At 33.2% G+C, this 25650-nt stretch overlaps 1 protein-coding gene across 1 annotated transcript; it reads left to right on the top strand.

Annotated features, from left to right (window-relative positions):
• Positions 1 to 21169: 21169 nt before the first annotated feature.
• On the top strand, positions 21170 to 25632 carry LOC134280273 (glycine N-acyltransferase-like protein Keg1). Its single transcript, XM_062762679.1, has 3 exons — positions 21170 to 21282; positions 21367 to 21478; positions 25218 to 25632. Exons 1-3 carry the CDS (start codon positions 21171 to 21173, stop codon positions 25627 to 25629), a joined length of 636 nt encoding a protein of 211 aa, XP_062618663.1. The 5' UTR covers position 21170; the 3' UTR covers positions 25630 to 25632.
• Positions 25633 to 25650: the final 18 nt, after the last annotated feature.

The following is a 25650-nucleotide window of genomic DNA, read 5'->3' as shown; positions in this document are numbered from 1 at the left end:
GGCAAATACAATTTATCATTAAGTCATATGCTGACTGACGTTTTTCATACTAATTGTTAGTCCATTATTTGTACATTGAATTGACGAATTTTTTCCGTTATTTCCCGATCATGACAAGGAGCACAAGGCGGGTGTGACCGGTCAGCAGGTGATGCTCACTCCTCCATGGCACCTGATCCCACCTCTGATGTTTCGAAGGTCCGTGTTTGCTCTGCTCCTAATTTGTATTGTTTTATGGACTTTAATATGGAATAGTGTTCGTTATCTCCATATCCCTCTCAACTAGAATAGAAATCAAATAGGGACCAGCCCTTCAAGTACTTAATGGGGCCGTTTTGCAACAATTGAATGGTTGTATATTGTTTAGAAGACGATTCTGAACATCTTTTAGCAATACTGCTTATCAAAATGTGTTTCTCTTTGGAGGTATAAAGAAAAAAAGATTAAGCATTTTGACCCCTTACGGCCCCTAATTTCGCAACATATGATCATAATTTTACAAGATATTGTTGCAGATTGTCAAGTCAAACATTTTTGCTTCAGCAATGTATTGTAAAAAATTGTTCATTAAAGAGGGATGGATAAACGACTTTTGGCCCTTCTGAGACCCTTAATTGAGGGGTCAGCCCCACTTTTTTATATTACATAAAAGCTCTACATTCTGCACCTCTTCGCTTCAATATTTTCTAACAAATTATGAGCAGGTCAGAAGATATGAAACAAAAGGTGTCAAATTTTGTGAGATGTTTCTGAGATGTTTTTCGAGTCCTACCGAGCTCCGGCGCCTTTTGCGCTAGAAAGATTTGGATCAGAACATCCTTAATATCTCGAGATAGAAAGTGACGCCAACATCGAAAAAAAAATTATTTTCCGAATAAATAGCAAAAGGGCTTGCCATAAATATGCTTACTTTCGTTTTCCTGAATCTTAAACTTTTAGCAGTTGATCAACGAAGCTGCCATCATTATTTGTTATTTCAAACAAGGGATTTATAGCATTTTTGTCTACACAGTACTATTATTCTGGGTATTACATACTCAGTCTTTTTTCTTATAACTCATAATATGGCAAGTCCTTTTGCTATTTATTCGGAAAATAAAATTCATCTTCAAATTACAGAGATATCTCTCATTTAAGAGAGATATCTCTTAGAAAATAGATATATCTCCCAACTTAAAGAAATATCTCTCATTTTTAAGAGTTATCTCTATGAGAAAGAATTATCTCTTAAACTTAGAGATATCTATAATACTCAGAAACATATCTCTTTAACTCAGTGAGATATCTCTTTTTGTAAGAGATATCTCTTCCACTTAAACAGATATCTCTTTCTACTTGAGAGATATCTTTTTCGTGAAAAGAGATATCTCTGAAGGTTAAAGAGATATTTCTTTCACTCAGAGAGATATCTCTTTTACTTTGGGAAATATTTTTCAAAGACAAAGAGATATCTCTCAAAGTAAAAGAGATATCTCTCTTAGTTTATCTTAAGAGATATCTCTCAAAGTGAAAGAGATATCTTTCAAAAGTGTCTAAAAGAGATATCTCTCAAGCAAAAAGTGATATCTTTTTATTGCAAAGAGATATCTCTCTTCATTATTTTTATTTAACGGAAGTAAGCTTTTTATTCACGGAAGTACATTAAAGTATTGTATATTTCGACATATTCCTGATATTCTACATTATAGCTTGACTAAACTTGAGACGTAATTCAGTGTTGTTTAGACTTCATTTTTGTAACAGTTGATTAGCTGAGAAAATTGGGTCAATTGCATTTGAGATTACTAGTATATAAATATATGGCAAGCCCTTTTACTATTTATTCGTGAAATAAAAAATTCTTTCAATAAGACAGATATCTCGTTAGCATAGGGAGATATCTCTTTAGCTTATAGAGATATCTCTTTGAATAAGGGAGATATCTTTATACCTTAGTGAGATATCTCTTTCAACAAAAGAGATATCTCTATTTGTAAGAGAAATATCTCTTTTACTTAGAGAGATATCTTTATAAGCTAGAGAGATATCTCTTTAAGAGAGTGATATATCTTAAAGTTAGAGATATCTCTTTAACAAGGTTAAAAGAGATATCTTTCTTAGTTAGAGAAATATCTCTTTAGATTTTCGAAAAAGAGATATCTTACTAAGCTAAAGAGATATCTATTTTAATGAAAGAGATATTTCTCTTCCAATGATCCTTAAAATAGAATAATTAATTATATGTTTAACTTGGAAAGATATCTCCAAAAGTAAAAGAGATATCTATGTAGGTAAAAGAGATATACATCTTTAACGTTCAGAGATATCTCTTTTCACGAAAGGGATATCTCTCAACGAGAAAGAGATATCTGATCATGTGGAAGATATATCTCTCTTATCAAAAGAGATATCTCTATTAGTTTTTCTCAAAGTCTCTTTCTCAAAGAGACATCTCTTAAAAATGAGAGATATCTTTTTAAGTTGGGAGATATCTCTATTTTTTTAAGAGATATATCTCTAAATTGAGAGATATCTCTGTAATTTTAAAACAAATTTTATTTTCCGAATAAATTGCAAAAGGGCTTGCCTATGAGGCGCCGTTTTGGTATTTACTGGCAAAAAGTGATATCACCTATTTGAATAGGTGATATCACTTATTCGAATAGGCGATATCACCTATACAGATTACAGATTCGAATAGGTGATATCACTTTTTGGCAGTAAATACCAAAACGGCGCCCCATACTTTCCATACATTTATTGCCTGACGTCACGGCGTCAGGCTGTATAAGGATTGATATTTTCATAATCCGAAACTATGCGATCATATCTAGATAGCTAGATTTTATGCAAGCTGATTTACATTGGAATTCTTTACCTGCATTTTAAAAGAAACAGTTTTCAGAAAAGAGAATGATATTACTGATGCAAAATACTGCAGTGTTTACTTCCTTTCCTCTTTTTGCATTGAACAGATTATTCCATGTGATCCACCGTTTCAACATGTCCGTGCATCCTTTTTTCTGCATTTCTATACTACTGGATCAGTCCATTTACATTTTACGAAAGGGGTGAATCGCTCTTTTCGCGCCAAATGTCAACGCTTTCTTCGCGCCTTTTCCTTGGATTGTTCTATTGTATGAATGGGTGTGCTAGCAAGTTCCATGGCATTAAATAAAGTTTATCCTTTTAACCTCCTTCTAATGCTTCAGAAATTCTCTCTACAAGTTATTTATTTATCTCATTCTTTTAAACAACACATCGTATAATATATCAGTATGCGAACATGCAACACTAAAGAAATGATTTTTAGACGGGGTCACGTGACCCCGTCTATTAGTTTACTGTCAGAGCCCTCAAAAAGGAAGCCGTGGTGATAACACATGAATTAAATCTACGCTTTATGAAAGAGTGCAGAAATTATTTTGATAAAAAAATATACATTCTGTATCAAACAGAAGAAAGTGATATAAACTTTTTTTAAATCAAATTCATGAAGCATTTTGTAAACGTAAACTCAATATTAATTGTAAAACACACTAGTAAACAAAGTACTCTCCTGCGTAGTATTACGACTGCGTACGCATCATCCATTGTTTGCTTCCGGTGAAGTATTAATTCGGGCCAGGTGAAATTCGGACAATTCAAAAAGGTTTCTAGACTTACCAATTATTGAAATTTCTACTTCAAATTAAATAAAAAACGCAAATTTATATTATTCACATTTTGTTTTTAGTCTGTTAATTTAAAAAAAATTATCAAAACTCGTTAAAAAATCACATTTGTAAAATCTAGCATGAAAATTGTTTGACGGTTGACCCCGTCTTTCAGTACTGTCTCAGTACTTTGATTCTAATTTGCTTCCCGATCCCGCGGTTGGTTTATTCCATAAATGGACTAGTCCAATAATAATAAACAACGCAGTTCAACCAGTCATTGTCTCAAGATGCATGATCTATTATGCGTCTCTGTTCAGATGCATACAATAAATAAGAAACAAGTGCAAATCTGGGATTTTTATTTCCACAAAGGCCTAAGTATTGAGTTTACTTATTTCGTTCTCTTTTAAAATGTTTATAATGCGGCATGATTTGGTAACAGATTTTACAATGAAGCTCGAAATCAATTTAGATCGAAGGGCCGATCACTCCACTTGCAGACCCCCCCCCCCCCGTATGCAGTGTAGAGATGATTCTTCTAAAAGTTAAATAAAATAATAAAATCAAGATTTCATTTACACAAGGTTCTCAAAATATAAAGTAAGGAAATATTTTAAACCCACAGTATTTCTCAAAAGGTTTATCAGTCCTCATGCAGATATTGATTGATTAAGTCAGGCAACCGTTTTAAAAAGCTGTTACTTGCAATATAATAAAAGGAAATGACCTTGTCACTAAAAAGATAGTCTCCGTCAACCAGACGCTCGGCTGTCTCCGTAAACTCCAACAAGCAGAGAGTCTGGTAAAGAGTCACCTAAGCATCAGAGGGCGCTATCTTGTTTTCATTTTGACGATCCTTTTTTGAAAACAAATGTTATATATGTTTATTCTTCTGGATTGTGACTTTATATTAATAAACTGATCTTTAATTTGGGACACCAAACGAGAAATCACAATAACAATCGAAGGAATGTGTATTACGCAGGTATACCTACACTACTTTCACTTTTGCTGTCGATAGCATATTTGCAAGACATTATTAAACACACTTACATATAACTGGTGGGCATTACTGTTAACAATTCCTCTCTAACAGCTTTAACTTTTAGACATATATAACTTTTACATCTTTAACTTATTTTTCTGCCGATTTACCATGTATTTGTTTAAATAATGTAGGTGTGTTCTTTTCAGCCAATCAAAAACTTTACCAGAATTTCGGTAAGCCTCGTTTTGGCGTTACAAACGATATCACGTATCTTTACCAGATACCTCTGGCTGGTCGGAGTTTTACGGAGACAGCCGAGTGTCTGGTTGAACGAGACTACTAAAAAGAAAGTATGCTTTCAAAAGTCAAAATGAATTTTCCAGCTTTGAATCGGTTAAAAATCCGAAGGGTTAATGATTTCTACAAAATGTGCAAACGCAGAAAGAATACATTCGAGCAAGAACTTGATTCTTCCAACTACGGATATTTGGAGGAAAGGTTGCAGCAAGAGTTGCCTTATTCTCTCAAGGTAGGTACGAGTGTGGGGGTTCGGATTACTTAAATTTGGCTGTTAATTCTAGATGATCTGTTTAGATTTACTCTGTTGAAAATATAAAAATATTTACTGTGCAGTGTTTGGACCACTGGTTTTTCTCGATTAAGACATTTATTCAGATTGTCCACTGCAAAAATGAACCCATGATAGATTCTTAAATGATATATATCAATTGTGTTATTAAGGTCTTCCGCTCAGGCGGAAGACCTTCTACTGATTCTGATGGTTAAGATTATTAAGGTCTTCCGTTTCCAACGGAAGACCTTCTACTGATTCTGAAGATTAAGATTATTAAGGTCTTCCGTTTCCAACGGAAGACCTTCTACTGATTCTGTTGGTAAAGATTATTATTCTTTTTTTTCTTCTACTTCCTAGACGCCAACTTTGAAGCCTCATATCTCACTCATTTCTCAACGGATTTCGCTCAAATTTTCAGAGATTATAGACGTTAATAAACTCTATCAGAATGCTGTCTTAAATTTCAAAAAGCCACTTCCGGTTTTGAGTTATTTCCCTTTAAACGAAAATTTATAGGCTTTCGTTTCCAGACAAAGGCTCAGAGACGGCTAAAGCTGGAGCAGAAATTCTACTGATTTTAGATAATAGAAAGATTGAAGTTGTGCACATCGGTTTTTGTTTTTCGATTTCTCTATTCAAAATGGCGCTACATTTGGGTCAAAAATTAGAATGCTTAAAAGAACCAAAAATTACTCACATTTTTCTTTTTATCTTCTAAATTAAAAATATTTTGTTAAAATATATAGAACATAATTTGTGCAGAATTAGAAGATCTTTCAAATGATATGTCGAAAAAAGGGCTGACCCCTAAATTAAGGGATCTAGAGGGGCCAAAAGTTTTTTCCAGATATCTCAAAAAGTATTGAGAATTTGTTATACATCAAAGAAGCAAAGTTGTACAAAATATCAAGCTTTATCTAATGGGGTCGTCAAAATACGTCCGGCGACGTCACTTCCGATCGATCCGGAAGTAGTCAGAAAATGCATACTTTTGCCTTTTTTGACAGGTTTTTGGGTAACATGTGTCACTAGAAGCTTAAATATTAATTTTCCGTCCGTAGTCGTCACTTCCAGTCAAACCGGAAGTACCAAAGATTGGCTTAATTTTGCAATAATTAACATAGATTTGGAGGATTAACCCATTTTTGGACTTCATTACTCTTTTTTTTAAATGAAAGTTACTTCCGGTCAAACAGGACGGAAGACCTTCTCGTTGCTTTGCAACGAGCTCGGCTCTAGTTCTTATTATTCTTTTTTTTTTTTTGCTTCCTAGACGCCAACTTTGAGGCCTCGTATCTCACTCATTTTTCAATGGATTTTGTTCAAATTTTCAGACATTATAGACGGTAATAAACTCTATCAGAATGTTGTCAATAATTTCAAAAAGTCACTTCCGGTTTTGAGTTATTTCCCTTTAAACGAAAAATTATAGGCTTTCATTTCCAGACAAAGGCTCAGAGACCACTAGAGCTGGAGCAGAAATTTTACTGGTTTTAGATAACAGAAGGATTGAAGTTGTGCACATCGGTTTTTGTTTTTCGATTTCTCTATTCAAAATGGCGCTATACAGGGGTCAAAAAATAGAACGCCTAAAAGAGCGAAAATTTACACGTTTTCCTTTTTATTTTGAAAACTAAAAATATTTTGTTAAGACATATTGAACAAAAGTTGTGCATAATTGCAAGAGCTTTCATATAATTCTATTCAAAAGGGGCTGGCCCCTATGATTAGGGATTTAGGGACCTTGAAAGTTTTTGCTTTATAACTCAAAAACGGTACATATTTCGATCTGGATTATACGAAAAAAATTGTTCTTTGACACCTTTTTAATCTGATGAAAATGTTTTGTGTTCGAATACTGGGGGTATTGCGTAATACGTAATTGAAAGCAGGCCAGGTAACGGGTAGCGTTTTTCATTCGGAAAGGAAATCAGACCTCTTCATGTGTATAATTTACACAAACTTCTTATCAGTAATAAATCCTATGGTATTTAATGTTAATTTTCTTCTAAATAGGGCTTTATACATGCTTTACGGTTCACTATTAAATTATTTATAACGATTAGTCTTTCTTTTTTATTTATTATTAATTAGTTTTACAGTGAACACGTCTTCATAAAAGGAATATATTAAATCTATCTTTCTAAATTGATTATTATAACAATTATAAGTTATTTTAACTTTATGCATTGAATAATTCACGATCATTAGTTGTATACATTTGGCGATCTCCAAGATTGCCTAGATGTTATGTAATCCAACGCGCAAATCCCACGCTGTCTATCTAGGTCACTAGTGTACCAGCCACCTGTCGTAAACAATGCAAGTGTCAATGATCGTGTTTAAAATCCATTGTGTACAAAGACCTATCAATTTAATATAGAAATCATGTTTTTAATTTATCGAATCAATAATAATACTTCACCGATCTCTCATTTAATCGTAATTCGAAACACTGGTGCATTAATCATTTTGAATTGTGATCGCTCTCTGTGGCCTGTTCACGCAAAATTATTTCTCTATTCCGTGTAAATGTATTTAAATTGTAATTGAAAAGGGGCTTCGGCAAATAATTATAATTAGTGATGGAAGTCTTGTGATACGTAATGTACTATTATCTACGTTTTATTTTTACCATCACTCTTTTGTTTCTCCATTATTTTTATTAATATAAATAAACATTGAACGTTAAAAAAATACTTTAAAATAATTAAAACTATTATTCACGTATTTGTAATAAACAGTTTACATCCAGCTTTGTCACTTTGTGTCTAAAATTTTGTAGCCCAGTCCTCATTTACAAGCACGTGTCCGCAGATAGCAGCGGGTATGTCGATTTGAGAATCCGTTGTGTACTCCGATTTACAAATGGAAAATTGGGTTTGAAATCATGTCGACTCCTTTCATATCATTCAATTTCACTCTATTTCAGCTTGTTTTAATCAATCGTAATCGCTTGTGCATTTATTCATTTCAAGTTTTATGCCTTTTGATAGCCGGAAAAAAACACGAGGTATGTTTACACCGTTTTTTCCTGTATTTATCGAAGTGGTAATTGTTTTATGAATCTTAAACTACATGTACGCATGCATGATAATTGTAAGTGGAGTTAATGTTTCTAATTCACAGGAAATCCAACATGAAATTAAGCACTTTTGAGTTTGCAGTTATTTGCTAATAAACTTAAAATGATATTGTACAGAATGGTATACTATTTCGTCCAATAAACAGAATATTTTACATGCCTTTACATGTACAATGTCCGCACGAATTTAATTGATGCAAAGCATCAAATTGGCTGCAAAGCAAAAAAATTATTTCACATGCAAGGAGAGCACGTTAAGATATTCTAAGCTGAAATAGTTTTTCAATTCTTTTTCAGGCTGTTTTCAAAGCAAAATAAAAAATAATTTTACCGTATTTGCTCATAAATAGATTTATCGATGTTTAAAAAAACATATTCATTGATGTACATGTATAAGAAGAATTTATTGTCATCAAAATGAAGGTGTAGGCCTGTCCGAGCCTCGATACCCTGGATCTTGATTAAGTGATAATGCTCATGGTTTCTGCAGAGCAGACTATGCTGCAAACTGCAGTGAAAATTAAAACAAAAATATGTACATGATCTTTGTGTCATTTGTAGATGTAGAGTAAGTTCAAAACAATTTTCACTAGAAGTTGAAAAACTCCTCATTTTTTTTATTCACCATGCACTTTAACCACATCATCATTATCCGGAAAATCAAGATATTTTTTTTTCAAATCTTACACACTCTCAGGCTGTGGAGTATCTGATGTAAACTCTTTTTTATGATTATAAATTATCGATGATCATGAGATATTAATGGCAATGAAATTGAAATATATTTCAACATTTAATATAAAGTTTAATCAAGCTTTTAAAATATTTTACGCATGATTTTTACTTGTTATAATTTACGAATTATTTTATTGAAGTAATAAAAAAAGTCTCATTTCCCCATGTGCACTCTCTAACACAATCACAAAAATATTGGCCGCTACCGCAGCCGATGATAATTACATGTTTTATATGTATGAACTTTTACATAGAAGAGCGACCAAACATATACATCCAGAACTTTCAGAGTACGATTTTACAAAATTAGAAAATTCGTTATGCCTATTTATCATAAAATATAAATTAAATTCTTTCCTTCATTATTGAATTCCTATGTATTTAACTAGGTACTTAAATTATCGATTCGCTCTGATATTTGGTTGTATAATGATTACAATTTATATAAACGTCCATCTGGTCAGTCATTGTTGCTCACACTGGTAGCGCGTATGAACAGCGGTATGAACACAAGCTTGTAAACAAAATAAACGGCAATTCACAAAAAAGGAAAACCAGAAGAAAAAAAAAGCGTCTGTATAGATGAAAAACACATCTCATTAATTTGTTTTTGAACGACCCCATACGTTTCTTTCTTTCTCCCATGCATTTCGACTATACAGAAAAAAGGTCACTATAGAACCTTTGGTTATATTAAAAGAAAGGTGTTGGACCTTCAAACGGCACTATATCCGAACAGCTATTATACAGCCTATCAAATATATCACGGCGTCAATAAAAGAATTATTTAGATATTTCAAAAAATACTAATTTCATTCTAAGAAAAGCCACGCAGCTGTATACAGACATTCCAAAATAATGTTTCATGGACCGACAGGTTGTTAAATTCCTCTCATCACTATAATTACCCCATCCCTTAAAAGGAATACAATGTCTTCCTTCTAAGCAGAGAATGTCAGTCGGTTGATTTGTTTTTGTACATGCATGTATACATGTAGTTTAAGGGTTGAATTCCGAGACTGAAAGTTACGATCTATTTTTATGTAAACCAATAATCATACATGACATGTTATGCCCTGCCATGAATATGGTCAAGGCATTTGCTGTTTGTCGGACGTCTTCCATCCTTCCTACTTTCTGTCCTTCCATCTCTCCTTCTGTCACACTTTGCCTATAGCCCAGTTCAAAGCTCAGTTTCAAACAAACTATCCAAGATATTTTTATCAATCTTTATATACTGAAAGAAATTAATTAGAGTTTTGCAATTGCATCAACATTTTTTTAAACTTGACTTTATATACATGTACATGTATAGACCTCACTTTTTTTAAATTAGTTTTTAGCTCAATTTTAAACATACCATTTAAAATGGTGTTATCAAACTTCACATGTTGATGCATATTGATGAGAGCTATTTAATAGCATCACCATTTTTGAACTTGGCCTTTCTTTCGACCTTGACCTAACTCTTTTTATCTTAATTTTAACTCTAACGAGAGTTAGTTATTGCTTCGCACAAGGTCATTTGAAAAGATCAAGGTCACACATACAAGTATTCCTTTACAGTCTTTTTCCTAGCGAATCATTGTAAGTTGCTTCTCTTACAAAGTTTTTTACTTGTATATCTCTAGTATGTGGCTTTTGACCTCGACTCAAGGTTACGTCTTCTAGTTCGTAACTCCAACGGAAGACCTATTCGTTGCTTTGCAACGAGCTCGGCTCTAGTTCCCTATTATTCTTTTTTTTTCCTAGACGCCAACTTTGAGACCTCGTAACTCGATCATTTCTGAACGGATTTCGCTCAAATTTTCAGAGTTTTTGGACGTTACAAAACTCAATTAAAATGTTTTCATACATTTCAAAAATTACCTTCCGCTTTCGAGTTATTCCCCTTTAAGTGAAAATTTGGTACTGTTCGTTTCCAGACAAAGGCTCAGAAACGACAAAAGCTGGAGCAGAATGTCTACTGCATTTAAATACTAGAAGAATTGAAGTTGTGCACATCGGTTTTTCTTTTTCGATTTCTGCGCTCCAAACGGTGCTAGATAGGGGTCAAAAATGAGAATGCCTAAAAGCGCCAAATTTTACATATATTTCCTTGTGTATCTTTTAAACTAAAAATAATTTGTTAAGACATATTTCACAAATATTGTGCATAATTTTAAGATCTATCATTTGACGTCATTAAAAAGGGGCTGGCCCCTCAAATTAGGGGTCAAGGGAGCATGAAAGTTTTTGCATTATAACTCAAAAACGGTAAATATTTTCGATATGGTTATCGATTTGAAATGGGTCTTTAACATCTTATTGATCTCATGAAAACGTTATTTTGTTCGAATCTTGTGTTATTGAATGAGCAGCAAACTTTATGTACAGGTAACTGAATAATTTTATACGGCAAGTGAAGAATTCTTTATGCGTACGCGTATAACACCTATAACTGAAATAAACTGGATAAGAATAATATACTTAACTAAACTGAATGTTAAACTTTGTTGAAATAAAGTTTTTAACGTATTCTCTAGCTGGATGTCATACAGATTATTCAGAGACAACTTTCTCCTTGTACATGTATTTAGTTTGAATTACAAGACGGGAGATAGGAAAAATACTTATCATCTCTCATTCTATTGATACTCAATGTTGCATTATTTATTTAAAAAAATCAAGCTTAAAATAATTCACTGTCATTTTATTCATGCATCGTGAATTTTCGTCGGACCTTGACTGCTTTGTTTACATTTGTGCAACTAGACTGGTATTGCCTGTCTTTACCGTACGCAGGAAAATATCGGATATCAGACAGGCAGGCCAGTCTATTGTGCAACCTGTTTATCGATCGCGCATGCATTGACCTATATACATTCCGGAGGTCGACATTACCGGTCTTTGATTTTTACGCGAGTCCCAGAGTTATCTAAAACGATGCTAGTCATCGATTTACTCAGTTTAAAATCAAGAATTTGTTATTTGCGTAAATCGTAAGAATATTTCTAGACACAAATATAAAGGTTTTCTTGAACATGTACGAGTATTTAAAGATAAAATGTCTGATTCTATTCTTTGACGAATGAATAAGAGGCGCTGCGATTTTGCTCAGGTACAGATGATTTCTCTGGACGAGTCCATCGGTTACACTGAAAGGTGACGCAGGATGACCTATCGATAACTCTGCCAATTTTGATAGTGATTGTAATTGCACATTTACATAAATTAATGTTTGAATTCTACCTTTGTGAAGTCCATTATAGTTTCGTTATTTAAAGAATCGGGGATATCACTACTGCAACTTAATTGTTTTTAATTTGAACGGATGATTCTATATTATTGGAAAGGTACACATTTTTTAGGCGCCGTCGTCTCCCTCTCAACTTTGAAGTAATTGCAATCGTTATATATATACGGGCCTATATCAAGTTATTCTAATTGTTGCTTAATTTATTTCAGAAAAAATTGCGATGTTGTTTAAATTAGCAATTACAAATAAACATGACAAATGCACACAGTAAATTGTAAGTGGAAGTGACGTTTTCAATTCTCATGAAAATCGAAAATAAAATTAAGTAACTTAGAGTTTTGCATAATTTGCTACAAAACTTATCATTGTATTTTTCCGAATGATATGCTCATAAATTTCTTTTATTTCCTCAATTAAAAAGCTAGAATATCACAATGACACGATTTTATGTGCATGTACATGATATTAAGTAAACTACATGCTGTTTTACACAGAAGAGCACCCAACATGAGATTTAAGAATACGAGAAAAAAAAAGAATAATTAGACATTCTTCTAACAAATGCAAAATTTCTTCCTGTAATTTCATACAAATATTCCAAGCCTTTCTTTCGTGTTTATTGGACTGAAAGAGATTAAATTATTAAATTTCCTCCCATTGCGATACGTAACCCCCTGAAATGATACAATGCTTTCCTTCAGAGTCGAGAATGGCAGGTCAGGGCTGGTGTTGAAATCCATGATTACTCCATAACCTATTTTAATATTAAACAAAAATCATACGCGATATTGTTTTTAATTCGCAGGTCGGCAGAGATGAGTATGCCTCACTAAACTTTTTTATTCATAAACTTTTTAATTTCTAGAGTGTACAGTCGAGCATCGAAGTGTGTACATATACTACATGTACTAGTTTTTTTTTTTTTTGTTTTTTTTTTGGGGGGGGGGGGGGGGTACCAGTTTTCGCTGCATTTGATTTCCTGAATTTTGCATTGCATTTCCGACAATTAAACAAAGTTAATAGAATATAATTGGTGACATTAACACAAGTGATTTATAAAACGAAAGTCAAGCAATAAAACGTTAAAGTTTGTATTTTGAAAAATAAATCAAGTCAAGTCACATAAAACAAAGACAGGTTGAAACGCTCACACATGGACATACATACAAACGTTTTGGTAACTCGGAATATTCCAGAGTAAAACTATATTTTCTTGATGTCGGAATGTCCAGTACATCTTATGTTCACGTCCGGGATAGTTCACGGCAGTTTCATCACACATACGCAATTATCATACAAGTCGAACGCTCCGAGGTTGAGGATTGACACTAATTCCTTAGATAAATACTGAGTATCAAATTCCTTTTTACTGTCTTAACTTAACTTGATAGGTAAATAATTTTAGCATATGTTAAAAATAAGCATTAGAAATAATTCTTTTCATAAAATTCAATTCTGTTACATTTCAAATGAATTTGTAAAATTAACTTTATGACAATTGTCATGCTGCAGATCTGTAGCTCGCTAACTGTTCTAAAAAAATGAGATGGATCACCAGAAAGCTACAGTGCCATCCATATTATCTCAAGTTCAGGCTCAGAAGGACTATTAAAAACGGTTGTAAGGAATGTTTAACTGTAGAAAAGTTTAAGGAATGTGTTAAAGACACACGGTAAATAATATTTTTAGATTCAAGCAGTTGAAAAACATGGATATTGAATATAGCTTCAGTGCAATTTTTTTCTAATATTTTCTAGTTTTTTATTCTTCGTATTTCTCAATTTATCATGTTCAAATAACGTGTATTTATTTTTATTAGGGCACATTAAACCTTATTTGTCAACCAGTCTGACAGTGTCCATCTGTCACGAGAACTTTAAACTTGATAATAACTATTGAATGAGTTGAAATAGGACTTTCATATTTCACATGTGCATTATTTGTGACATCTGATTTTCAAATATACTGTGATTTTTAACTCCGTGACCTTGATCTTGACCTACTTAAAAAATAACATTGCTTTAAATTGACCATAACTATTGAAAGCTTTCATTTTATAAACATGTACATGTAATACCTGTGTCAACGCCTTTGAAAATTCATTATGATTTTTGACCCTTTGACCTTGAAGTTTGACCCACTTTTCAAAAACATTAACCATAGTCATACCTTTTGAGAGAAAAGAGATCGATTAGGGCTTTTATTTTACCACTGTGTATTACCTGTAACAACATTTTTTTAAATACCGATACGCTGATTTTGACAACGTGACCTTGAGGTTTGACTTACTTTCCACAATTTTAATCTTGATCATAACTTTTGAATGAGAAGAGATAGGGTTTTCGTATTACACAAAAATCAAATGTACGTAACCTGTGATAAAATCATTTCAAATACTAGCATATAATGAACTTTGACCTTGAAGTTTAACCGGCTTTAAACATTGCTTAAAATTGACCATGACTTTTGATAAAGAAAGGATAACGCTTTCATACCTAGATTTACACATGTATACACGTATTAGCTGCGACAAGGCCTATCGACAAAAAGTATAGCTTAAGAATTCGTCAATACGGTAGCACACAAATGGCTTTGCTTATCACCAGCGTGTGTCATGGTGTGACGTAAGGTCATTTTAACAAGGTCAAGGTCGCAAACATTCCTTTACTATCTTTTTTAATAGTAAAAAATAAATAAGATGACATCTACCCTTAAAAAATTGCTTTAACATTAGAACGTGGAATGACCTTGACCCAAGGTCATTTCTCCCTGTCCGCAGCTCCGACGGAAGACCTACTCGTTGCTTTGCAACGAGCTCGGCTCTAGTTCCTATTATTCTTTTTTTTCCTAGACGCCAACTTTGAGACCTCGTAACTCGCTCATTTCTTAACGGATTTCGCTCAAACTGTCAGAGTTTTTAAACGTTACAAAACTCAATTAGAATCTTTTCAAAAATTCTCTTCCGCTTTCGAGTTATTTCCCTTTAAATGAAAATTTGGTACTGTTCGTTTCCAGACAAAGGCTCAGAAACGACAAAAGCTGGAGCAGAAATTCTACTGAATTCAAATACTAGAAGAATTGAAGTTGTGCACATCTGCCCTCAAAACGGTGCTAGGTAGGGGTCAAAAATGAGAATGCCTAAAAGCGCAAAAATTGACATATAATTCCATATGTATCTTTTAAACTAAAAATAATTTGTTAAGACATGTTGAACAAATATTGTGCATAATCTAAAGATCTATCATTTCACAACATTAAAAAGGGGCTGGCCCCTCAAATTAGGGATTTAGGGACCTTGAAAGACCTTGAAAGTTTTTGCTCTATAACTCAAAAACGGTAAATATTTCGATATGGTTATCGATATGAAATGGGTTCTTTAACATCTTATTGGTCTCATGAAAACGTTATTTTGTTCGAGTGATGTGTTATTAAATGAGCAGAAAACTTTATAATCCATGTACAGGTAAGTGATTTTATACGGTAAGTGAAGAAGAATTCCATGTGCGTATGCATATAACACGTATATAACTGAAATAAATGTAATAGGGTAGACAAGAATAATATACCTATAGCTAAACTGAATGTTTAACTTTGTTTAAATAAGTTTTTAACGTATTCTCTAGCTGGATGTCATACAGATTATTCAGGGGGAAATACTTATCATCTTTCCTTCGATTAATATTCAATGTAGCATTATCATGATTATCATTATTATTCATAAAAACAAATAATTCAAGCTTAAGATAATTCACTGTCATTTGCATCGTGCCGCGGACCCTGACTGTTGTGTGTGTGTATTGTTATGAAAGCCGTTCATAATATGGAACGCCAAATTAGGTGTGAAAATAAAGACATCAATCAGCCAAACTTGTCCATGAAATTTATTAGGACCCAATATTGGGTCCTAATAAATTTCATGGACAAGTTTGGCTGATTGATGTCTTTATTTTCACACCATATTTCTAGACACAAATATAAAGGTTTTCTTGAACGTGTATGTGTATTCAAAGATTTAAAAGTGTTAAATGTCGGATTCTTTTCTTTGACGAATGAATAAAATGTGCTGCTTTTCTCTGCTGCTCAGGTATCTGGACGAGTTCATTGGTTACACTGATAGGTAACAAAGGATGACCTATCGATAACTGCCAATTTTGATAGTGATTTTAATTGCGCATGTACATAAATTAATGTTAAATTCTACCCTTGTGAAGTCCATTATAGTCTCGTTATTTAAAAAAATGGGGATATCAATACTGCAACTTGTTTTTGATTTGTACGGATGATTCTATTATTGGAAAGGTACACATGTAGTACGAGAATTTTTTAGGCCCCGTCTCCCCCTCCACTTTGAAGTAATTGCAATCGTTACATGCATACGGGCCTGTATCAAATTATTCTAATTGCTTTATATCAGAAAAATTTGCGATGTTGTTTAAATTAGCAAATACAAATAAACATGGCAAATGCGCACAGTAAATTGTAAGTGGAAGTGACGTTTCTAATTCTCATGAAAATCGAAACTGTACCGAATGTATTTCTTTTATTTCCTCGAATAAAAAGAATATCACTATGACACGATTTTACGGGTACATGATTCAATCTAATTAAAATTAGATCTTCCATCCGCTCCCTGATTTTCTTACACGGAAGAGCGCCTAAAATATATACATTCCGAGCTTTCAGAATACGAGAGAAAAAAATGAATAATTAAAATTTTTTTAACAAGTGCAAAATTGTTTCTGAGAAAGCCATGTAGCTGCATACAAATATTCCAAGCCATTCTTTCGTGTTTATTGGACTAAAAGAGATAATCATGTATTAGTTTCTTTGGGTAAGTGGAGGTACCAGTTTTTGCTGCATTTGATTTCCGGAATTTTGCATTGCATTTCCGACAATTAATGATTTCATTTCTAACATTTCATTCTGGATTTTTACACTATACTTCTAGCAATTTAAAGTTAACAAAGAAGATGGAATCATTATTTTAACAGAATATATTTGGTGAAAGTAACACAAGTGAACTTGTGATGAAAATTTATTAAACGTAAGTCAAGCAATAAAAAGTTAAAGTTTGTATTTTGAAAAATAAATCAAATCAAGTCACAGAAAACAAAGACAGGTTGTAAAGGATTGACACTAATTCCTTAGATTGATTGATTGTATACTATTTAACGTCCCTCTCCAAAATATTTCAATGATATGGAGACGTCACCATTGTCGGTGAAGGGCTGCAAATTTAGGCCTATGCTCGGCACTTACGGCCTTTGAGCAGGGAGGGATTTTATCGTGCCACACCTGCTGTGACACGGGCCTCGGTTTATACGGTCTCATCCGAAGGACCGATAAATACTGAGTGACAAATTCCTTTTTACTATTTAAACTCAAATTGATAGGTAAATAATTTAAGCATATGTCAAAAATAAACATTTGAAATAATTCTTTTCATAAAATTAAATTCTGTTGAAACAATATAAAGCACTAGCCTCGCAAAGACAGACTTTAGAAAAAATCAGACGTGGAATCAGGCGTAATTCAGGAATTTAATCCTTTTATGACACCACCTACCCCGTAACGAGACAGTTGTATATATGTTCTCATCGAAATGACCGGTCTCCGCGTCTTGAACCTCCAACGTACATGTTTTGCATGTACTTGAATAATATGTATTAATAAGTTTTTAAAGAAATCTCATGTAGGAAACCTGATTTATATTCTAATATTTTTTTTTATTATTATTATTATTCGTATTTCTCAATTCATCATGTTCGAATTACATGTATTTATTTTTTTTAGGGAACATTAAACCTTATTCGTCAGCCAGTCTGTCCATCTGTCACGAGAACTTTAAACTTGATAATAACTATTGAATGAGTTGAAATAAGACTTTGATTTTTCACATGTGCATTATTTGTGACATCTGATTTTCAAATATACTGTGATTTTTGACCCTGTGACCTTGATCTTGGAGCTTGACCTACTTAAAAAAATAACATTACTTTAAATTGACCATACCTTTTGAAAGCTTCCATTTTATAAAAATGTATTAACTGTGACAATACCTTTCAAAACTCACTGATTTTTTACCCTTTGACCTTGAAGTTTGACCTGCTTTTCAAAAACATTAACAATACTCATACCTTTTGAATGAGAAGAGATAGGGCTTTTATTTTATCCCTGTGTATTATCTAAGACAACTCTTTTCTAAATACACTGACTTTTGACAACTTGACCTTGAGGCTTGATCATAACTTTTTAATGAGAAGAGATAAGGCTTTCATATTACACAAACATCACATGTATGTAACCTGTGATAAAATCATTTCAAATACTAGTATATCATGAACTTTGACCTTGAAGTTTATCGGGCTTTTCCAAAATTTAAACATTGCTTAAAATTGACCATAACTTTTTACACATGTATATTAGCTGTGACAAGGCCTATCTAAACAAAAGGTATGGCTTAAATCATGCAGAGTGCGTTATGGCCTTGAATCAAGGTCATTTATAATAAGATATTTTGGCTGGATGCATTGTTTGAAAAAACATGTGTGAATTTGTCAATACGGTAGCACACAAATGAGATATGCTCATCACCAACGTGTGTTATGGTGTGACCCAAGGTCATTCTGACAAGGTCAAGGTCGCAAACATTCCTTTACTATCCTTTTTTAATAGTAAAACATATTAAGATGATATCTACCCTTAAAAGATTGCTTTAAAATTAGAACGTGGCATGACCTTGACTCAAGGTCATTTCTCTCTCCGCAGCTCCGACGGAAGACCTACTCGTTGCTTTGCAACGAGCTCGGCTCTAGTTCAAGCGTACTATGGTAAAACAATGTATTTCCTATTTTATTGGCTAAAGATTTTGCATGTTGAGAGTATTTTATTTATGTTTATATATTTTACAGACGTAGTACATGGTGTTGGGAGTACATGTATATGATATTTTATCAGATAAGTTCAAATATTGCATGGCAAAATTTAAAATTATTGACAACAAAAATTATTATGAACAATCTCAAAACACAGATTGTCTCAGCATACAAATTATTCACCCTTTCATTGTCTTTTTTTAATTACTGCATGTTTACATGCTTACAACAATGTATGCAAGTTATATTTGCTATCAAATAACAAGAAGACAAAAGTAACACTCATTCCTTTTGTATTTTCGCTGGTACCTTACGAAATAATGTAACAATAAGGTAAAAAGTAAATTCATGCAATAGTATACAATTATGGACTTCAGTGTAGGTCGATATGTGGTTATAAGGACTCATGGCAATTGATATTGACCGAAGACACAGAAAGTGATAGCGACCGAGCCTGCGAGGTCGCTATCATTTTTTGTGTCTGAGGTCAATATCAATATTGCCATGAGTCCTTATAACCACATATTGACCGTTCACTGAAGTCCATAATAGTTATATTATATAATCACTCAAAGTGAATGCACCGACACAGTCCTAACTGAACAGACTCAGCTGTCATTATGTCACAATGGTTAAAACACGCTTCTTATATTATGACGTCACGTTCTACGTAACTTTGGTGCAACCGAACAGTGTGTCGTGCGATATCATTTTCCGCGGACGCGCTTTCGCGTCGACATCACAAAAGGAGGAATATCACGTGACGTGACGTTCTTTCAGCCAATGAAAATTACCAAAATAATCCTCTTATATAATATTAATGTTTGTCTTCTGTAGACGTATTATCCTGTCAAGCTACTCAGGAAAGGAGTTCTAAAAGACAAGCGTGTATTGGTGGACCAGTGGCCAGATTTCAAGACTGTTTTAGTAACAAACAAGCAGGTCAGACCCCAGAACATTTCCTATACAATTACAGTATAAAAACGAAGGCCAAACAATTGATATGAAACAAGTAAGCCAGTACCAACCAATGATAGGTAGTATATACTTATAAGGCCTAGCTATCACGCAGCATCCAATTCCAATTGCTGATATCACCATTTTTTTTTCAAAAAGTCATTTACTATTCGAGAAAGCCTATTAGGATCAATCTAGAAAGAAAAAAAAAATTTCCTTTGCAAGTAGGCCAGTAGTACGAGTGCGAATGGGGTACCCCCTCCACACATACACACTTTTGAGAAAAGTCTTGCTACAATTTAAATATAATAATTAACTATGGGTTTCTTGGTTCCTGACCATTTTGTTGCAGTATGTAAAACTGTGGAAAATTATTGCATTTAAATAAAGTTTTACCGAGAAGTTTTCCCACGAATTTGGCCAGTAGAGGGGGGGGGGGGCTATCAAAAGTACGAGCCTGTTAAATGCAGAATAATGGTTATTCAAAAAGCATAATAACTTTTTTGGAAAGGCATAATAACGCCTTTTAGAAAAGCGTAATAACGCTTTTTAGAAAGGCGTAATAACACTTTTTAGAAAGGCGTAATAACGCTTTTTGAAAGGGGTAACAACGCCTTTTGGAAAAGCATAATAACGCCTTTTAGAAAGGCGTAATAACGCCTTTTGGAAAGGCATAATAACGCCTTTTAGAAAGGCGTTATAACGCCTTTTAAAAAGGCGTAATAACGCCTTTTGGATATAACGCCTTTTTGAATGAAAGGCGTAATAACGCCTTTTAGAAACGCGTTATAACGCCTTTTGGAATGGAAGGGCGTAATAATGCCTTTACAAAAGCCGTTATAACGCCTTTTTTTCGCGTTATTACGCCTTTCCAAAAGGCGTTATAACGCCTTTTTCGCGTTATTACGCCTTTTTAATATTTTTTTCTCTTTAGATTGATCCTAATAGGCTTTCGTAATTCGAATATTCAATCCAAGCAGAAAATACCACATATTTGAAGGGGTGATTCTCCAGTATCACTAGAATTAAAACTTGAGGAAACTAAGATCAGAATTTGAGTTACTGTTTTGCTTGCAGAGGATGTCCACCTCAAACCGGGTATACTGCTTTTGTAAGGACGATAACTCCACTTTGGTTGATTCCATTCTACGTCAGGTGTCCAACGAACTCGGGAGTTCTCTTGTCTTATTTGGTAATTTTCAATTATTCATTTGAAGCTTATTATTATTTTTTGGTTGAATTTGAATTCTTTTCTCTAAGGTTGTTATTTCTTTAGGCTGCAGCCCGGGGATCACTGACGAATTAATCAAAATGAATGGTTCGTTTGTCCGACGTCTTATAGAAGATACCGGCATGTTAATGTTTCCAAGGGAAATCTTCAGAAAACCGTAAGTTGTTATCGAATCTTTTCTTCTGAATACAAGTCTATAAGAGTCTCAAGTATCAGCAGTATCGTATAAGTTTACAAATTATTTCTTCTAAAAAAATTACTATCGTTGTTATCATGGTGAAAATGTACTTGTAAAGAACGAGGGCGCTTTTGATTGGCATTCGGCAGGAATCTGGGCGTAATTGAAAAGTGAAAAAAAACGAGCATAAATGTTACAATTTCACAAGGTCTTTCAAACTAAATAAAAAAAAACCTATGGACATGTTTGTAAAATCTGACCAGCTATATTCAGCAAACCAAATCATGGACATTTAAACCATAAATGTTTCGTACAAATGATTCCTGCAGATAACTCGCTAAATGCGCTCATCTTCTTTTTATAGAGAATGTTATAGATCTAGAACAAAATGAAAATGACTTAATCACATCCATGTTTAAAATATAAATTGGATTTTTCTATTCATATTTTAACTACATGTATTCAATGATTAGGTAAGTATTCATTATAAGTAATTGCAAGGCATGTACGAGTTTACAAAATAATCGTCTACATATTTGAATTAAAAAAGTATGATAATTATATTTCTTATAACGCGTTAATGAAGAATCTTATATTGTGTAGCGGAAGCAGCAATTGAAAACAAGATGAGATGTTTGACTGTTCCTGGGTTAGTAGACACAGAGAACAAAGGGGGTCAAAGGCTTTGGCGGGGAAATATTGACCAAAAGCTTTTTTATACTTATTTATTCAAGCTTAAGAGTTAACTTTTGATTTTAGAACTCTAGAGATGTGTAGACTTTATTTATAGGAAGTTGTTACAAATTTATTTATATGTTTAAATAAAACATATTTATTTTAAGGATAAATAACACAAACTTTTTTGCGAATTCAGCAATATTTCTCATAGATTTACATTTAAATTCGTAACCTGAATAATGTTTACCAAGAATATTGGGAAAAATTTCATAAGAATTTGTCATAACGTAAAAAAAAAATTGTGCCAAATTATGTATGGAATTATATAGAAAGCAAAACAAAGTCTCATATCTAAGCCACAAGGAAAACCTTCGATTTCTTTATATTTCAGGGATTTAGTATTTAATATGTCATTTCAAATCAAAATCAGTCAAAAAATATATTTCAATCCATGCATCAAACTTTTGTTTGTGTTAAGTACCCATATATCAAGTTTATTATTGAAAGTTATTTCATAACTTTCAATGGCATCTGAAAGAAAAAATACTTTAAATTAAATCTATATAAAATCAATACCATCACATATTGTACAATGTTTAAAAGAATGTTAAAAATTTCATGTAACTCATTTAGGTTCTTTGTGTGTTTAAGTAAATATCGTTAGAAACTATCAGTTAAAAACAACGTTGAAATTCCGATGAACACTATAACCATTTTTTTTTTGCTCCTTTGTCATATAGTAATTTTTGTATTTACTACCACCCGGTAAATATCAAAAATAACAATATGATACCTTTATAAGACGACCTCCTTCTATATTTCTATTTGAGGCAAAATCTATCTTAAAAAAAAATTCTGCACAAGGAAAATATTTCCATTCAATTTGATATATCCAAATGATCTCGAAATAAAGGGCACATCAGTCTACCACATCCGCTTCCTATTTAGATGCCTATTCAATATAGACGGTAAAGGACAACTAAGGCCACACCAATATTTTTTTTTGTTCGTCGGACCGGCGCGCTCGTAATTAAACAAAACTTATCAAATAATATCAATTTAAACTTATCAAATAATATTAATTTAAATTTCCGGCACCATGGGAATTCTGTGCCATCTTCTGCTCAATTTCCGCTCTATTTATTGTACTTTTAATCTACTTACTCTACTTATAATTATCCGCTCAAATTTTTTCACGCCCCGCCTAAAAATTTTGCGTACAATAAAGTAATAATATTATTATTTAACCGCTAGCCCGCTCGTACTTTTTTCTTCAATGTCTTGTTCGTCGACGAACAAGAAATTAAATTGGTGTGGCCTAACTACTAAATTGTATGACAAACGAGATGACTCTAACTTTTCCATCATCAATTTTACCTCTATTCACGCTTATACCACGTATCACCTGCAAACTGTATTGAAGAAAACAAACAGTGATCGATCTTTAAACCCTTTCAAGCTCACCAGGATATATCGTATTGACATAACAATAGAAATAACCATTATTAACTGACAATGCCTCGTCGATATACATGGTATCTAAATGTCGAATTGAAGACCACCGCAAGTGTTTTCTTCTTTTAACGAATAGGATTTTTGACAAATTCTGTTTTATATGAATACAAAGATAGGTACATGCTAATAACAGGGCGCAATTGGTACCCATGGGAATTCCAATACATTGTTGAAAATCACACGAATATTTTCCATCAGAAACTTAAGCACTTCTCAATATCAACTTTAGAGTACTAGTATGTACAATCAGAATGCTTTTTAGCTCACCTGAGCCGAAGGCTCAAGTGAGCTTTTCTGATCAAAATTTGTCTGTTGTCTGTCTGTCGTCGTCGTTGTTGTCGTTGTTGTCGTCGTCGTTGTTGTCGTTAACTTTTCACATTTTAGACTTCTTCTCAAGAACCACTGGGCCAATTTCAACCAAACTTGGCAAAAGTATCCTTGGGTGAAGGGGATTCAAGTTTGTTCAAATGAAGGGCCACGCCCTGATTCAAGGGGAGATAATTGAGAAATAGTGAACATTTGATGGTATGTTTTAAAAATCTTCTTCTCAAGAACCACTGTGCCAGGAAAGATGAAACTTATAGGGAAGCATCCTCAGGTAGTGTAAATTCAAATTTGTTCAAATCATCATCATAGGGTGTGGCCACAATGGCCGTTAAAAGTTTTACATAGGAATATATAGGGAAACCTTTTAAAATCTTCTTTTCAAGTACATGTACTTCAAAGCCATGATTAGTAATATTTATATGGAATCATCTTCATGTAGTGTAGATTCTAGTTCGTTCAAATCATGATCCCCTGGGGAGTTAAAATTAAAGCCCCCCCCCCACCTCAGTAAACTTTCAGTTCTGATCTGATATGTGCTTTTCCCTAGCCGATGTGCTCAGGTGAGCGCTGTGGCCCCTGGGCCTCTTGTTAACAAAATAATTTTGCAAATGACTTATGGTAAGGTAAGTAATTTTAAGAGTTCCATTTGTATTGAAAAAGCAGCTGTCGATGATATCAAAAAGCCTGGACTTCAAATCATCGTGCATGGGGAATAGTTGTATACAAAGTTGAAAAGTAACTTTTTATACTGTAAATTTTGGTAAAATTTTGTGATTTTCCAAAAGTTTCCTGGAATTTTCAACCATCCAAATCTAATTTACTTCATTTTTAGTATATTGTTGCACAGTTCTCCTGATGTTTCTCTTTCACCACTGTTAATATTTTTGTGAGAAATAAAGATAGAGGCTTGGTAGAACATATACGGGAACCTGCTATGTATCTATTAGGATTTCTAAGAAGTTTTGGAATCCAATATATAGATATGGTAATTCAAAGTTCATTCTGGTTGTTGGGAATACAAACAAACAAAGACAATGTTGTTACCTGCATACGATTTTCAGATCCGAAATACTTATGTAAAAGAACAATATGTATTTCAATGCAAGAGTCAAGAATTATTAATTCTAGGTAGTCTGTACATACTCGTAAAAAAATACTAGTAGTTACGAACCCTACGATCTATGTTGTCTTTTTTCAGTACACTTCCTGATGACTTTAAAGAGAAACGTTTAGAAGAGGAAAACGTGGAGTTAGTCCTCAGTAATTTGCAATATAGAGAAGCTAAAGAATATATTGTACACATGATTAACATATTGCCAAGCACGTGCATTCTCAATAAAGATGGCAAACCAGTAGCTTGGATACTTCAGCAAGAGTATGGATGTTGTGGAATGCTGCATGTGATGCCAGAATATAGAAGATTAAATCTTGGAAGCATTGTAGGACAGCTTCAAGCCGAAAAAAATTTTGAAAATGGCGATGAGGTCTATTCATGGGTAGATAAAACAAATCATCCAGCACTAACTTATAATCTGAAAAATGGTGTAGTTCCTTTGCCCGATTTTATTGTAACTTGTTCAGAATACATGTACAGAAGAGTGACAAATTAAAGACTCATAGAATTTAGATAT

This window comes from Saccostrea cucullata, unplaced genomic scaffold (genome assembly GCF_032062105.1).
Source record: "Saccostrea cucullata isolate Sc308-1 unplaced genomic scaffold, CSIRO_AGI_Scuc_v1 ctg5889, whole genome shotgun sequence".
In the NCBI taxonomy this organism is placed as follows: domain Eukaryota; kingdom Metazoa; phylum Mollusca; class Bivalvia; order Ostreida; family Ostreidae; genus Saccostrea; species Saccostrea cuccullata.
This window is presented reverse-complemented; position numbering and strand designations above follow the sequence as displayed.